Source organism: Hypoxylon trugodes (genome assembly GCF_022578975.1).
Source record: "Hypoxylon trugodes strain CBS 135444 unplaced genomic scaffold F4822scaffold_7, whole genome shotgun sequence".
Lineage (NCBI taxonomy): Eukaryota > Fungi > Ascomycota > Sordariomycetes > Xylariales > Hypoxylaceae > Hypoxylon > Hypoxylon trugodes.
The window spans coordinates 555,931-569,600 of NW_026250022.1; the positions used below are offsets into that span (position 1 = coordinate 555,931).

Genomic DNA, 13,670 nt, shown 5'->3' on the forward strand with positions numbered 1-13,670 from the left:
GTCCGCAGGAGCCATTTTATGAACAGAATGACTCAAGACACCAATTCCTGTCAGCTTACGATGAAGACCAAGTGATTTTCGAACTGTATTTCGTCAGTAGTAGTCATCCTTCAGCCTAGGTATCATCATAGGGCAATCCAACAGCAGGATTTGAATCAAGATCCTATGTAGGCTAGGTATGTTCTCGATTTCGACAAGCTTCCGTCGATCCTTACGCAAGTGCATAACAAAGTCATTGATGAGGATGGGCTGCTATGTAGTAAAGTATTCCCTACCTTCGTCTCATCAAGTCACAATGGAAACAACCCCGAGACCTCAGACCACTTAGGCCATCCACACCACCATCACAATCACCCCTCCTTCTTGTCTGCCCTTGCATATTGATAATGCATGCAAGGCGATGGACATTGAAGAAAACGAGTCGTGGCGTAATTGATGATGATGTCTTCATTAGGAGGCAGCCTCTCCAAAATCATGTTTCTCCCTTCTCACCTTTGAAAGACGAAATTACATAAATGGATAAAGCATTGACACAAAGTCTCGTAAGATCAACTGAACTCAAACATCCGGAGTACCTAGGTATGTGCTCATGACCTCTTACTAGGTAGTTGATAGTAATTGCTACTATAATTTAGTAGATAACCCCGCCTGCAAGTCATTTGCAAAGACAGAACCTGGAAGAGTGGACGGGAAACATGCAGATAACGCTGCAAGTGATTGGCCATTTTCGGTAACTTCGCATGAGTTCTGCATGCACTTTAACGAAGAATTCCCCGGTTGGTTTCAACCGGTATTTAGGACGATCAATGGACATGTCCCTCGTTATCGTTCTTCGGCGGATCAATTAATCGGTGTGCACAATGGAGAGTGGGCGAGAGCTTGGAAATTAGGTGGAGGAGGGGGAGGAGGAGAGAGGGGCGGAATTTTGATGGGGACGCGAAAGACGCGACTAGACGCGACTTTAACGCGTAAAGACCCCTACCTAGGTACTCGCGTTTAATTAGATTCCAATCGATTATCCAATCAATATCCCTGTACCTAGAGCCATGTTCGTCATAAACCCTCTGATTGGTGCGACCCTCCGTTGCAGTTTTCTGGTTCGCAACCTCTTCCGATCTCTTAACCTTTGCTTTTTAATTTTTTTCCCTCATAGCCTGCAGCCTGCTTAGCTTATACACTCTCTCATACATTCAGACGATGCAGAATTCGGCGGTCTAGTCATAAATCATAAGTGGCTTGTCAGATATCCGTACGCTCATATCTCACGAGGGTTGCATTCGCATCGCACGTGTTCTTTTCTTTAACCACTTTGAGTAATACCAATTAATGAGATGCTGACCAACCCCTCTGCTTCTAATCAGTCGAATTGACATGGAATTTTATCCCAAGTTATGATAAGATGGTGAATGCGCGTCTGTCCTTCTCTTTGGTTATGCCTTCATTTCCAGGCCCTGTATGGGCGCCTAGCTACAGAAAGCGAGGCTTAGTAGAGGCGAAAAAAGAACCAAACCCCTAATCCGCCAGCCTACATATGTGGCAGAAGGAAAATGAGACCGTGCTGTTAGTATAAGCCTTCAACTGCGTCAACCATTGGCCAAGAAAGTCCGATTAGTAACACAGCATCATACTATGCTCGATCAGCATTCACACCATATCGCGCATGAATCTCAGATCGAAGTTCAAATCGCTTCGCTTGCAACTCTATCAGAAGAATTCTAGACGAAACACAACTCTTCAATATTTTATTTTGCAAGTTCAATCGAAATCGAATGTTCAAAGTTAGGCAGGTGGTGCACCTTATTGTATTTACCTAGGTAGATTATATCGTGACTACGTTTCCCGTCCCGTCCCGTCCCGTCACCTCACTCTAAAAGTAGCGTACTCCTCATATTCTTCGGGATTAGACTAACGTCGATCACAGTCGTATAATGAATAATACTTGCATATCTCGATCCTTGATTGATTTAGTCTGAAAATGTTTCCTATGACCTCCAATTGGATGTTGGCTGCGTATGTACATACAAATCTGTACGCCTTCATATCATAGATTCTACTTGATCGGAAAGATCTATATCTACAATTTGAAGCCACATTGAAGGCTTCAACGTCGATTTAAGTTTAGGTGGCCGATCGTGCAAATACAGAAAATTTCTATGCATCGGTATGCACATACTTAGGTGGTTTGAGTAACCGCCATGAGTTGTTACACCAACCAATCCTACCTTCATGTGGCTTCACTCTGCATAAGGAGGCGCCATAATATGATGTCCGCGGCGGCCAACGCGTATCATGTTTATCTCTCTAATTTCCCGCGTTGATTTTGCTTTTATCTTTGCCACCCTCGCAAGTGTAATTTGAACTCGATCTCTCGCTTCAGTCTATCACTCCTGTCACTTCCATCTGATCTCTCATTTCACCATGTTAAACGCATAACAACACTCTCACCGACACTAATACCAATATCGTCTCGTATACGTGAAAGAAGGGGGAAAGTTCGAGCCATGGGGATTCTACAGCTATCAGTTGAACTCCTAACCCTTATTGCCGATGACCTGGACGACACGGATCTTGTACGACTTCAAGTATGTTGCCGTGGCCTCTACGTGATCCTTAATCCGGCTTTCTACCGTAAAAGGCGTAATAAACTCAGTACCCTTCGTCTTGCCTTTCGGCGAGGAAACGTGTCTATGGCTAAAAAGCTACTTGCGGCCGGTGCGAATCCAAATCGAAATATAGCCCATTGCCCGATACTAGAGAATAATCTACGCCACCGGTATAATAGACATCATCTTGAGCATATGAATGCACAGCAACTGGTCGAGGACATAGAGCGATCTAACAAGAGAAGAAAACCCAAAGATTGATTAGAGTTAATAGACTTTACACTTTCGAATCTAAACACGCCATTGCATTAGGCCGCCGCTGAAGGTTGGGTTGAAATGCTCTTAATACTGCTAGAGCACGGAGCAAATATTAACGCTCTCTCGCGGAGATTCTATGCATGTGAATACGAATCCGGTGATACCCTAGGCGCACCATGGTGGACACCTCTCCATACAGCCATAGTATGTCTATATACGAAGTCTCTGCTACATTATATGTATTCGATCGCTAATCTTTGCTATCAGTGTCAGGGGCATGAATCGTTAGCTGCCCTCCTAGTGGTCAAAGGCGCGTCACTTCAAGTTGCAGCGAGGGCACTAGGTTCTTCGGACAAATATGTATCAGCTTTGCATATATCAAGCCAGGTTGGGAATATCAGACTTTCCAAGTTCATCATAAAACGGTACCGATGTTCAATCGATATCGAAGACCACAACGGCATGACACCAGTAGCTTGGGCTTATGAAGCACACCAGATGGGAATGGTCGAGTGGCTCGTCAAAGGAGGGGCAAATGTTAATGCCAAACTTGTGAGCGACCGTTCGTTACTATTGGACGCATGCGCACAGGGGCGTTTGGCTCATGCTCTCCTTCTGCTTGATTTGGGTGCCGGCCCTCTATGTTCCTTCGACGATATCAATCCATTACACTATTGCTGTGATAAGGACATAGCAATGAAGACGGACGGGGAAGCTGCTATCGAGCCTTACGAGATCAATAACCTAATGCCGCTTGCGAAACGCCTCGTAGAAGCTGGGGTAGATGTCAATGCGGAAAGGGGGCCATATGGGGAAACCCCTCTAGCAATAGCGGCGGCTCGGTGCTCATTTCTCCTCGTAGAATACTTGCTTGAGTCCGGAGCAAAGGCCGAGACTAGGGATCAAAATTACAGGACTCCGCTCATGCACACATTTACCCTTTACAATCATAAATCAGAATATTGGCTCCCAACAGCGAAATACCTCCTCGAACACGGTGCGTCAGCAAACACCGTAGATATCTGGGGCGAGACGCCTTTAGAGATGTTATGCGGTTGCAGGCCGGAGCATCCTGATAAATTTGCATTGATAAAGCTACTCATAGATCATGGTTCGCCTATAAACGCCACCCGCAATCCCGAGAGATCTTTCATATATTCGATGTTCATGCAAGAGGAACTGGAGATTGCCGACTTTTTCCACAGATTTGGCACGAGGCACCCATCGAGAACGGAAATAGCCTCAATGGTGACCGAAGCGATTCGAGCTGATGACCCCGAAGCGTTTCGATTTATCCTCCGTTTTCAGAGTGCTCCAAAGATAATAGGTCACAAAACTCGACTTTTCAGAGCATTGGAATTAAATAAACACGGAATAGCTGATCTCATCTTTGACGTTGGCGCACCGTGGACCTATGCCACTAAGACTGGCTGGTCTTGTCTACTACATGCGTGCAGGGGCGGCAACTTTGGCGTGATTCAGAGGCTGTTACAAGCGGGTGCTGATCCGAACTGCGCAAATCGTGAAGGGGACACCCCGCTCTACTTCGCCGCTCGACTCGCGAATACAGACGTCCTCGAAACTCTGCTGCAATACGGGGCTGATCCCTTCTACCCAATAGCAATGAAAGGCACCGGTCCTTTTAATGGGTTTCAAGAGCTGGTTAATAAAAGACGACTCGCCCTTATCATTTCGGTTCTAAGTCGTTGGCTCTTCGCCAGAGCCTCGCGGGAAGCACAAGGACAAGCTCTCTATGTAATCTGCGATCGCGTACCAGATTCGTTGCCAATTCTTAACAACCTCATGAGATGGGGAGTCGGCCCGAACATTCCCATCTCCTTCCCGAAAAAGGGGTGCATGTCGGCTCTCTCTCTTGTTGCCAATAAGGGCTGTCAGGAAGCTGTCGATCTGCTGCAGTTGTATGACGCTGTCTGGTGATGTATAGGTGTATCTAGTTAACCGTGAGGTTATATCACACGTGGAAGAACGTACGCGGATGTTTCACTTTTTTGTATTTTGGGTTGTTATTTCTCCTTGCTGTCACTTGGGAGGGGAAAAGGAACGGGTGCGAACGACGGGGTTTGAGCTCGGGATCCTCAACAACTCGGAGCTTCTAGGCTATCTAAAAATTGGTTGGCATTTTAAAGGTTTGGAATGGGTTATGACTTGAATGATAGGGATCGGCTGGTCCTGTCTCTAACTTCTACATGATGTATGTTATATGAGGTCTTCACATTGAGTTACTTTTTATCTAGCAGAGTATTCCCCCACCTTGTTTACGTCTTTTATACGGCGGATCTAATTGCCAACCGCCCTCACTGATCATGGGCATTTTACTGCTACGTATCGTCACACAAGTACTAGAATTGCTTCATATTCCTAAACGACGAACTAATTTTCCCGCAGCCTACCCACAACCATCCAGACCCAGCCTTTTTTTTTCTTCAATCATCTATTTCTCCAAATACGCCTTCCACCCCACCTCCTGCAACTTTGCAGCCTTGACTTCAACTTCATCACTCATCTGCTGCATATATTCCGCCATGGCCTGTCTATACTTCGCATCCCCGGTACCTAAGATACGCACAGCTAACATAGCAGCATTGGTAGAGTTATTAATACCGACGGTAGCTACGGGACACCCGCGCGGCATCTGCACGATGCTTAATAAACTGTCGTTGCCGTCGAGATGCGTGGCTTTGACAGGTACGCCAATGACCGGGATAGGCGTCTCAGATGCGAGCATACCCGGGAGCGCGGCTGCACCGCCGGCTGCTGCGATTAAGACGCGGATGCCTCGGTCAGCAGCGGATTTGGCGAGTTCGCTCATTCGGTGCGGGGTTCGGTGGGCGGAGGTTATGGTGAAGTCGTAGGGTACGTGGAAGCGTTCTAGGATCTCGAAAGCGCCGCGTAGGACGGGGAGATCCGAGTCAGAGCCCATGGTTACTACTACGAGGGGTTGCGTGGTGTTGCGGGAAGAGGATGGGGCAGTGGATGGTTGAGAGGGGGCGGCGGTAGGAGCAGTGGGACGCAATTGAGTAGCTTTTGCGTTGAGGCGCTCTTGGCGGATGGAATCGACCTCTTTGGTTAAGGGAGCTGCTAATTGTTCGAGGTTTGTATTGGGGGAATAAGAGGTTACGGTGATGTGTCCAATCTTACGGCCGGGTTTGGATGATTTGCCGTATAAGTGTAGGAATATGTCCATCTCATCGTCGTAAAGTGAATTAGTTAGATCGACTAGTGAATGATGAGATTCTTCCTGGGCACCTCCTAAGATGTTGAGCATTATTGCGCTTGAGATTCTTGGGAGTAATTTGAGAGACGGTGGGACGATATCCAATATAGCATGTAGCTGTGCTTTGTATTGCGACATAGCTGGTATGGCCTCAATTGTGTAGTGACCTGAGTTATGCCTGTGGTTGAAACATTAGTTATGTTCCCAGTAAAGGGCAATTAGATGACAAGCGAACACTTACGGCCTCGGGGCGACCTCATTAACCACTAGGTCGCCATTTTCTAGAAGGAACATCTCCACAGCGAAAACACCCCTGCCTTTCAGTGTCCGGATAACACCAGCGGCCACCTCTCTCGCGGCGTTGCATATATCAGTCGGTACTTGCCGTGGGGGGTAGAAGACTTTTGTACATATACTGTCCTCATGGATCGTCTCCACTGCTGGGTAAGAATAGACGTTTGTCAATTGGCCCTCATCATTTTCTGTTCTTAGCACCATGACGGCCAATTCCTTAACAAATAGCTGAAACTTTTCAGCATAAAGAGAAAGCTTCCCCATGACGTTAACGGCCTCTTCAAAGTCGTCAGGACTGTCGACCTTGAAGTTTCCACGACCATCATAAGATCCCTTTCGAGCTTTGAGCATAAATGGGAAGCCAAAGGCTTGCGCAGCCTCTTGTAATGAATCCCTCATAGACGAACCAGTTTCAACCTTTATTTGAGGCGCAATTGGTATGTTGGACTTCTGAAAATGCTCCTTTTGAAGGTACTTGTCCTGGATTAAGCGAAGAGTCTCCCATGATGGGTGCACGGGAACCTTTTTCCTTTGGCCATTCACTTCAACACCGACTGTCGCAATCTCCTCCAATACCTCGGTGTTAATATGTTCAATCTCAACTGTGAGCACATCACATCTTTTAGCGAGTTCGCGAATCTTGTCGGGATCTTGGAATGAGCCCTCGACGTGCTTATCATTCTGGTTGATCTGCCGCACGGGACAATCCACAGCATCTAGTACCACAAGCTCGATACCAAGCAATGCGGCTTGCTCCTGAAGCATTCGCCCCAGCTGTCCACCACCCAATATCCCAATAACCGGTTTCTTCGCCATCTCGCAAGGCTATGAAGTACGAAATCCAGAGAAGTATGACGAAATGAGTGATATTCGTTTGTATAAAATAAAAAAGTTGTCGCGTTTTCACTCTACTGAAAACTAAAATAGTGGACCTTCCCCTCAATTGACATCACACAACTGGCTAGAATTTATATGGGAGAGCACAAGCCACATGCGTCATATCCTTTTATCGGTACATTCAATGTTAGTCCTTCATACATCCAACAGAAAACCCAGAAATTATCACGAACTCTAGAGTTGATAATAAGGATGAGGTAGAGTACCTAGATGGAAGTCGTATCATATTATCATTCTAACGAACCAGGTTTCTACAGTATTTAGGGTATCTATAGTTGCAAGAGATTAATTCGGGCGTATCCGGTATTGGCGAAGAATACCACGCCTCAGCATCAAGGCCGCTTCGGAAAGCTTCAATCCAGGAAACAACATCGCATAGCAATATAGCTATCCTCCAGTCGATTTGGACTCTTAATGAAGAGCTATCTCACGTCTAGGCACAGCAGTGTCTCCAGAGAGTGCATCCCATTTCACTTCCGTGTATTGACTGCCTATTAAGCGACAATGCTCATAGTCGACAATCTTGTCAGCAGACCCTAAGGTATCGAAAATTATAGCATCATCGGGCTTAACATCTCGTATAACGAAGTGCGCATTGGCATCCCAATTATGTTTCCGATCCAAAAACATATCGCGGGCTCGTTTATGATGCGGGCGGGTGTCCTGGTTGCAATTATGACGGTAACCTTTATCGTAGAAGTAGGACTCCTGCGCTCTGATAATACTATCCCCTACCACTACATTTCCGCCGACAATAGTGATAGAGTCATTGCTTAGAATAGCAAGTCGGAAATATGAGTCAATATAGAACTTATCGGATTCGTACGCAAGTTGTAAACTGCTCCAATTCCAATCATTTCGATATTTGTCCCAATCAATCGGCTCTGGGCTATCTTGATTGGGATTTTGATTGGGATTTTTGAGGTCTTGAGTGAATTGAACCCATTTCGCTGTCATCCACTCTTTTGATAGGGGCTCAAGTCCTGAACCAGCGGCCGCGTGGAGCTTCTTGTATTCTGATGGAGCTGGGAGGATGCCGCCGAGAAATCGGACATTTAGTGAATTACTCGCAGAGAAGAAGACTAGTGTTTGTTCAGATAATCGAAGCCGATCGGATTTACTTTTTTTGATCTCCTCGTATTCGCGGTGGACAAGACCCGGTGAGATGCTGACACCCCAATCTGGCACCCACCACGGAAGAATCGATCTAAGAGGAGATTTCAACTTGCCAGATAACGCTCGTTGAAGCCCACCATTCTTTAGAACATAACGACCGGCCTCAATGAACGCTTCTCTTATCGTCTTATTATAATCAATCTTAACGAATTCTTCAACCTCTCGATGATCGGAGTGAAGACCCATATTCGCCCAAATCATGTCTCTCGGATCTGTCGCTTGGGCACCTTGTCGGTACTCAAGAATCTTCCATAGACAGCGGTCATCAGGATCATCGGTATTCTGAAGGTGAAGCGCATCGCGAACTTGATTCATCCGCGCCAGCACATTTTCTGTCCCAATAGGCGTCTTATACATGGGGAGAATAAAGCTGCAGAGATCCGCCCACCTCACTCTCAAACTCCCACATTGAACCCAAGGATCCCTCGAAAGCACCAACTCTTGAAATGTCCAGACTCGATGAAACCAAGGCTTTTCTAGCAGATATCTTGCTACATCATCAGCCTTACTAGTGGCATTGTTCGACGACAGATTCTCGGAAAACAACCGCTGCGGTACTTGTCCGAGAAGAAACTCCGTCTCCGCGCTCTGTTGCCCGAGATATATTATCGTGCTACTAGCGCTGGAGTACAGATGTCTCATAAACGCGACCTGCTGATTTCGCTCTGGGATGTTGAGTTGGTCAATGCATAAAGCGTCAATCCATACTTGATGGACCGCCGTAGGGTGGCGGAGGTCCCTCAATGCAGCACCAAGATTGGCGGTAATTCCAACTTCATGAGATTCAAGTAGAATCCTCTCTGCTGGCGTTGAGTTGCCCCATACATATGATAAAGCCGTATAACGATTGGTAAAGTAATTATTGGGAAGCACGATGTGTTCAAATGAACCTCGAAGAATAGCGTCTCGATTACGGGCGGGTTCTAGGTACAGTAGCCTAATTTCTCCAGGCTCTTTTAGCGGGTGATAACTATATGGCGCCGGCATCTTTTAGCTATCCTCCTAGCGTAAAGGTGGCTAAATAGCGCTATAATTAATTTTGTGTCACACTTTACGTTCTGTAGGAGCGGCGGGAGAAGGGTGATAAATATAACAATAACGGGGCTTGATAGAATGAACTCGTTAATCCAATAATATCATATGGATATTGTGCTTAAAGCTATGTTTTTTCACTTTAAGCCATATTATAATCGTTATAATGGTGCTTCCCATAATATCCTTTATATTGGGTCTCGATGAAAGATGATTCTAGGCCTCTATTGCTTAATCTTGTGCCGTGTATGGCATTGCGACGTGTCTCAAATCGCCCAATGGATAGGAAATGATAGAATGCAGGCCTGTGGTGAGGCTTGTTTGTGTTTGTAGGGAAAAGTAACTAACGGTTGCTGCATGTATTCATTCCTGCAAATACTCTTTGACTATATTAGACACCATTGGTGAAATAAAAAAGGTCGGACGCCGGCAGCTTTGGGGCAAGCAGAAAGCGGCGTTGAGTATGTGTTGCGTTTGCCTGGTAGCCTGTCCGACACTGACCCCTCATATAAATTGAAGTCAAGCAATCCAAACTCTTGGTTGAACACCAGTACCAATATAATCGCAATAAAACACATGGCAATACGAGCCGTTAGATTTCCAAAGTAAGGAAACTTAGAAAATACCTGTACACTTGTGCAGTTCTTGGTTTGGCATCAACCACTGCGGTCATCTTCACTACAAGACAGTAATCATACTGGACGATATGGCAAGCATCAATTCGCTCAAACAGGCTCTTAAGGAAAAAGCTATGGAGACGGCTTCATCCTGGAGGCAACCGTTATCTGACGCACAATACGACGCGGGTTTCAAGATTCTATTGAAAGGCTCAGGATGGGCAACTTACCAAGATTTTATCATTCCCCAACTATCTCAACTATTAACTCCTCTCTTCAACCTGCGTACTGGTATTTCGGTGTTAGAAATTGGCCCTGGTTCGAAGAGCGTACTTGGATATCTACCCGGCCACCTGAGACGGGCAATCAGCGAATACGTTGCGTTTGAACCAAACGGCACGTTCGCGACGGCCTTGGAAGAATGGCTTGGACCTCACACAGAGATAGAGCTTCCACTACCGCGCCTAGAAAGCCCTGCCGAAATTCACCGAGAACCGTTTATTTTAGATATGGGTGCCGATACCAGTGGCAACGATAAGAAATATGATGTCGTACTTTTCTGCCACAGCATGTACGGCATGAAACCCCAACACGAATACATTGAACAGGCGCTGAAAATGCTCGTCGAGCAGCCAGAGGGTGGAATGGTAATAGTTTTCCAACGCGAGGGGACCTTGGACCTCGACGAGTTGGTGTGTCATCGAGCGGCTTCTTTCCCTACGGGAACGGTTAGCGTGGCGGATGACGATGAGACAATTGATCATTTTGCTGCTTTTTTTGCGGGCTCTTCTATACAAGATATTCACGCTGATCAAGCTCTCTTAATCGAGTGGCGCAAGGTATGTCGCGATTTAGGCAGTCACGAGCAAGCCCACGCGAACCATCTCCTATTCAGCTCGCCTGACGTAATGGTGGCCTTTACTCAACACGCCACGGCATTGAATGAACTGATAGAGGTTGTGCCGGAGAAGTGGGGTAGGACAGTTAAAAATCGGGAGGCCAACCTTCACTGTCCTGCCTCGATTATACGACCTACGGAGATTCTACATTTCCAGCACTGCGTCCGATGGGCTGTGAAGCACAGAGTTGGTCTGACCGTTATAGGAGGTGGACACAGTGGCCACTGTCTCTGGCCCGGCACGATAGCGATTGACATGAGCGCCTTTGACCAAGTACATGTTATTGCGGCCGACGGAGAAGAGGAAGGACATGTAACTTCCAATTACCTAATCGTCGCTGAATCCGGTTGCACGACGGGAGACATCATCCGTAAGACTATGGAAGTTGGTCTGACGGTGCCTCTTGGGGCTCGTCCAAGTGTGGGTGCGGGATTATGGTTACAAGGCGGAATTGGGCACCTGAGTCGGCAATACGGACTGGCATGCGATTCTATCATCGGCGTCGTCATGGTAAACGTTGATTCTGGCCAATTGCTCTATGCAGGTGACGTACCATCGCAGCACCAGCGTGGCGCTGTGCGCGCAGAAAACGAAACCGAATTGTTATGGGCAATAAAAGGTGCCGGCACCAACTTTGGAATCGTTGTTAGCGTGACATTCAAATCCTACAGAGCCCCAGCCTATGTGGTTCGAAACTGGGGTTTCTCGCTGAGCGATAAATATGAAGCGCGGCGTAGGTTTAACCAATTTGATAAACTCGTTAGTAGAGAACTCCCACGAAACTGTTCGGTAGACGCATATATGTATGGGGATGGCGGCCAGCTACATTTTGGTATAACTACGATCGAATCTTGGGTAACTACTCTTCCTGTCGAGGGAATGACTCCCGACGAGGCTGTCGATACAGTTTTGGGGAAGTGGGACAGCGAAAAGTGTGTAGATGGCGTTGGTTTGTTCGAGACGGAGATGTACATATCTGCTATGCATGGTGGGCATGGTGGTGGCAAGACTTCCTCTTTTAAGCGATGTCTATTTTTTAATAGCATCCAGACAACGAACATTGACGACATATTCATACTGGCCGTTGAAACTCGTCCGACACCTCTTTGCTACCTGCATTTCTTACCAGGTGGCGGAGCAGTGCGCGATGCTAAGGACGATGCCACTGCTTTCGGATGCCGAGACTGGGACTTTGCCTGTGTAATAACCGGAGTCTGGCCCCGCGATCGAGATGAAACCGAAACCGCCCGAGCCGCCGTGCAGTGGGTTTACAAGACCGCCGGGGACTTGCTACCTTTCAGCATCGGAGTTTACGGCGCTGACCTTGGACCCGACCCCCGAGATGCCACTTTTGCTACTAAAGCATTCTGGTGTAACCTACCACGCATAGCCGATCTTAAAAGCAAACTGGATCCGTTCAATGTGCTAGCATACGCCTGCCCGGTCCAATATCCGCCGATAGACCCGCTACTCGTCATACTTGTTACAGGCGAAAGTTGTGTGGGTAAGGATTATTGCGCAGAAATTTGGGCCTCTATGTTCGCCAACCTCCGTGTACCACCTAAGAGAGCGTATACGGCTAGAATCAGCGACGTGACTAAGCGAGAATACGCCACAAAGACCGGCGCCGATTTCAGTCGCCTGCTTGTAGATCGCGCCTATAAGGAAGAACACCGACCAGCATTGGGGGTGTTTTTCCAGGAGCAGGTGCAAAAGCGGCGTTGTCTGCCGGAAAAACATTTCCTGGATGTGGTGCGTACCGCCGGCTTATTGGATGTGCTACTAATCACCGGGATGAGAGAGGAGGCTCCCGTTGCAACTTTTTCGTATTTGGTGCCGGGTACAAAGTTAGTCGAAATCCGTGTAGAAACTAGCGATAAAACACGGCGTCTTCGCGGGGGAGGTCAAGGCGATGGTAGTGAAAAGGCCTTGGACTACCGTCCTGATTTCATTTTCAATAATGACACAACCGGAAACGAGGGAGTTGAACAGTTCTTCAAGAAGTATATGGCTCCTCTCGTCGATGTAGACTTGCTTGATCTAGCCGATATGGTGCTCAAGGTGCCGGATTTTCCTCAACCGGGTACCTGGTTTCGCCATGTGCTCAACATCTCGCAGTCTTCTGGGCTGAATCTGTGCACGTCTCTACTTGAAACTCAATTTACCGGCAATTGGGTCGATGTTGCTGCGATAGTGAGTTGCGAGGCAGGCGGCTTTCTCTTTGCTGCGCCATTGTCTATACAAGTTGATGTGCGCATGACTCTCATCCGCGACGCTGGGAAGTTGCCCCCTCCTGTTATATCCGTCGCCAAGTGCCCATCTTATGTGTCGGCTTCTTCAGCATCCAACCAGCCGAACAAGAGGATCGAAATGCGGCCGGACCTCATCACGAAAGATGCACCAGTGGTGGTGGTAGACGATGTGCTCTCGTCGGGGGAGACGATTTACGCGATGCTACAGCTATTAAAGAAGGCTGGCGTCAGTCCCGGGAATGTTACTGTTATGGTGGTAGCTGAATTCCCAGCTCATTGCGCCCGGGCGATGCTACGACAACGTGGATTTGGACGAGTCAAGATTCAGAGTCTGTTCGCCTATCCTGGTAAATAAGAAGGTGAAAAGAAGGAAAAGTCTACATTTCTAATTTATGATGGGGACGGAT

The 13,670-nt window shown here is 47.3% G+C and overlaps 4 protein-coding genes across 4 annotated transcripts; 2 read left to right on the forward strand and 2 right to left on the reverse strand.

Annotated features, from left to right (window-relative positions):
• The first annotated feature begins 2,584 nt into the window (after nt 1-2,584).
• Nucleotides 2,585-5,150, forward strand: F4822DRAFT_309351 (ankyrin repeat-containing domain protein). Its single transcript, XM_051455298.1, has 2 exons — nt 2,585-3,065; nt 3,129-5,150. Exons 1-2 carry the CDS (start codon nt 2,940-2,942, stop codon nt 4,797-4,799), a joined length of 1,797 nt encoding a protein of 598 aa, XP_051311995.1. The 5' UTR covers nt 2,585-2,939; the 3' UTR covers nt 4,800-5,150.
• F4822DRAFT_409333 (phosphoribosylaminoimidazole carboxylase) lies at nt 5,077-7,322 on the reverse strand. The gene is made up of 2 exons (XM_051458652.1): nt 6,338-7,322; nt 5,077-6,274 (listed from the first exon to the last, which is right to left on the reverse strand). Exons 1-2 carry the CDS (start codon nt 7,204-7,206, stop codon nt 5,314-5,316), a joined length of 1,830 nt encoding a protein of 609 aa, XP_051311996.1. The 5' UTR covers nt 7,207-7,322; the 3' UTR covers nt 5,077-5,313.
• A 54-nt stretch (nt 7,323-7,376) lies between these two features.
• Nucleotides 7,377-9,590, reverse strand: F4822DRAFT_409335 (HET-domain-containing protein). The gene is made up of 2 exons (XM_051458653.1): nt 7,535-9,590; nt 7,377-7,484 (listed from the first exon to the last, which is right to left on the reverse strand). Exon 1 carries the CDS (start codon nt 9,448-9,450, stop codon nt 7,699-7,701), a length of 1,752 nt encoding a protein of 583 aa, XP_051311997.1. The 5' UTR covers nt 9,451-9,590; the 3' UTR covers nt 7,377-7,484; nt 7,535-7,698.
• Nucleotides 9,591-9,652: 62 nt separating this feature from the next.
• On the forward strand, nt 9,653-13,633 carry F4822DRAFT_309376 (uncharacterized protein). The gene has a single exon (XM_051455299.1). The coding sequence runs from the start codon at nt 10,202-10,204 to the stop codon at nt 13,616-13,618; it is 3,417 nt and encodes a 1,138-aa protein (XP_051311998.1). The 5' UTR covers nt 9,653-10,201; the 3' UTR covers nt 13,619-13,633.
• Nucleotides 13,634-13,670: the final 37 nt, after the last annotated feature.

What these genes read in the sequence shown, in the direction of transcription:
- F4822DRAFT_309351 (XM_051455298.1), top strand. Translation starts at nt 2,940, where the DNA reads ATGCTCTTAATACTGCTAGAGCACGGAGCAAATATTAACGCTCTCTCG. An exon ending in CACCTCTCCATACAGCCATA is followed by an intron (nt 3,066 to 3,128) that starts GTATGTCTATAT and finishes CTTTGCTATCAG; the next exon opens with TGTCAGGGGCATGAATCGTT.
- F4822DRAFT_409333 (XM_051458652.1), bottom strand. Translation starts at nt 7,206, where the DNA reads ATGGCGAAGAAACCGGTTATTGGGATATTGGGTGGTGGACAGCTGGGG. An exon ending in AATGAGGTCGCCCCGAGGCC is followed by an intron (nt 6,275 to 6,337) that starts GTAAGTGTTCGC and finishes TTTCAACCACAG; the next exon opens with GCATAACTCAGGTCACTACA.
- F4822DRAFT_409335 (XM_051458653.1), bottom strand. Translation starts at nt 9,450, where the DNA reads ATGCCGGCGCCATATAGTTATCACCCGCTAAAAGAGCCTGGAGAAATT.
- F4822DRAFT_309376 (XM_051455299.1), top strand. Translation starts at nt 10,202, where the DNA reads ATGGCAAGCATCAATTCGCTCAAACAGGCTCTTAAGGAAAAAGCTATG.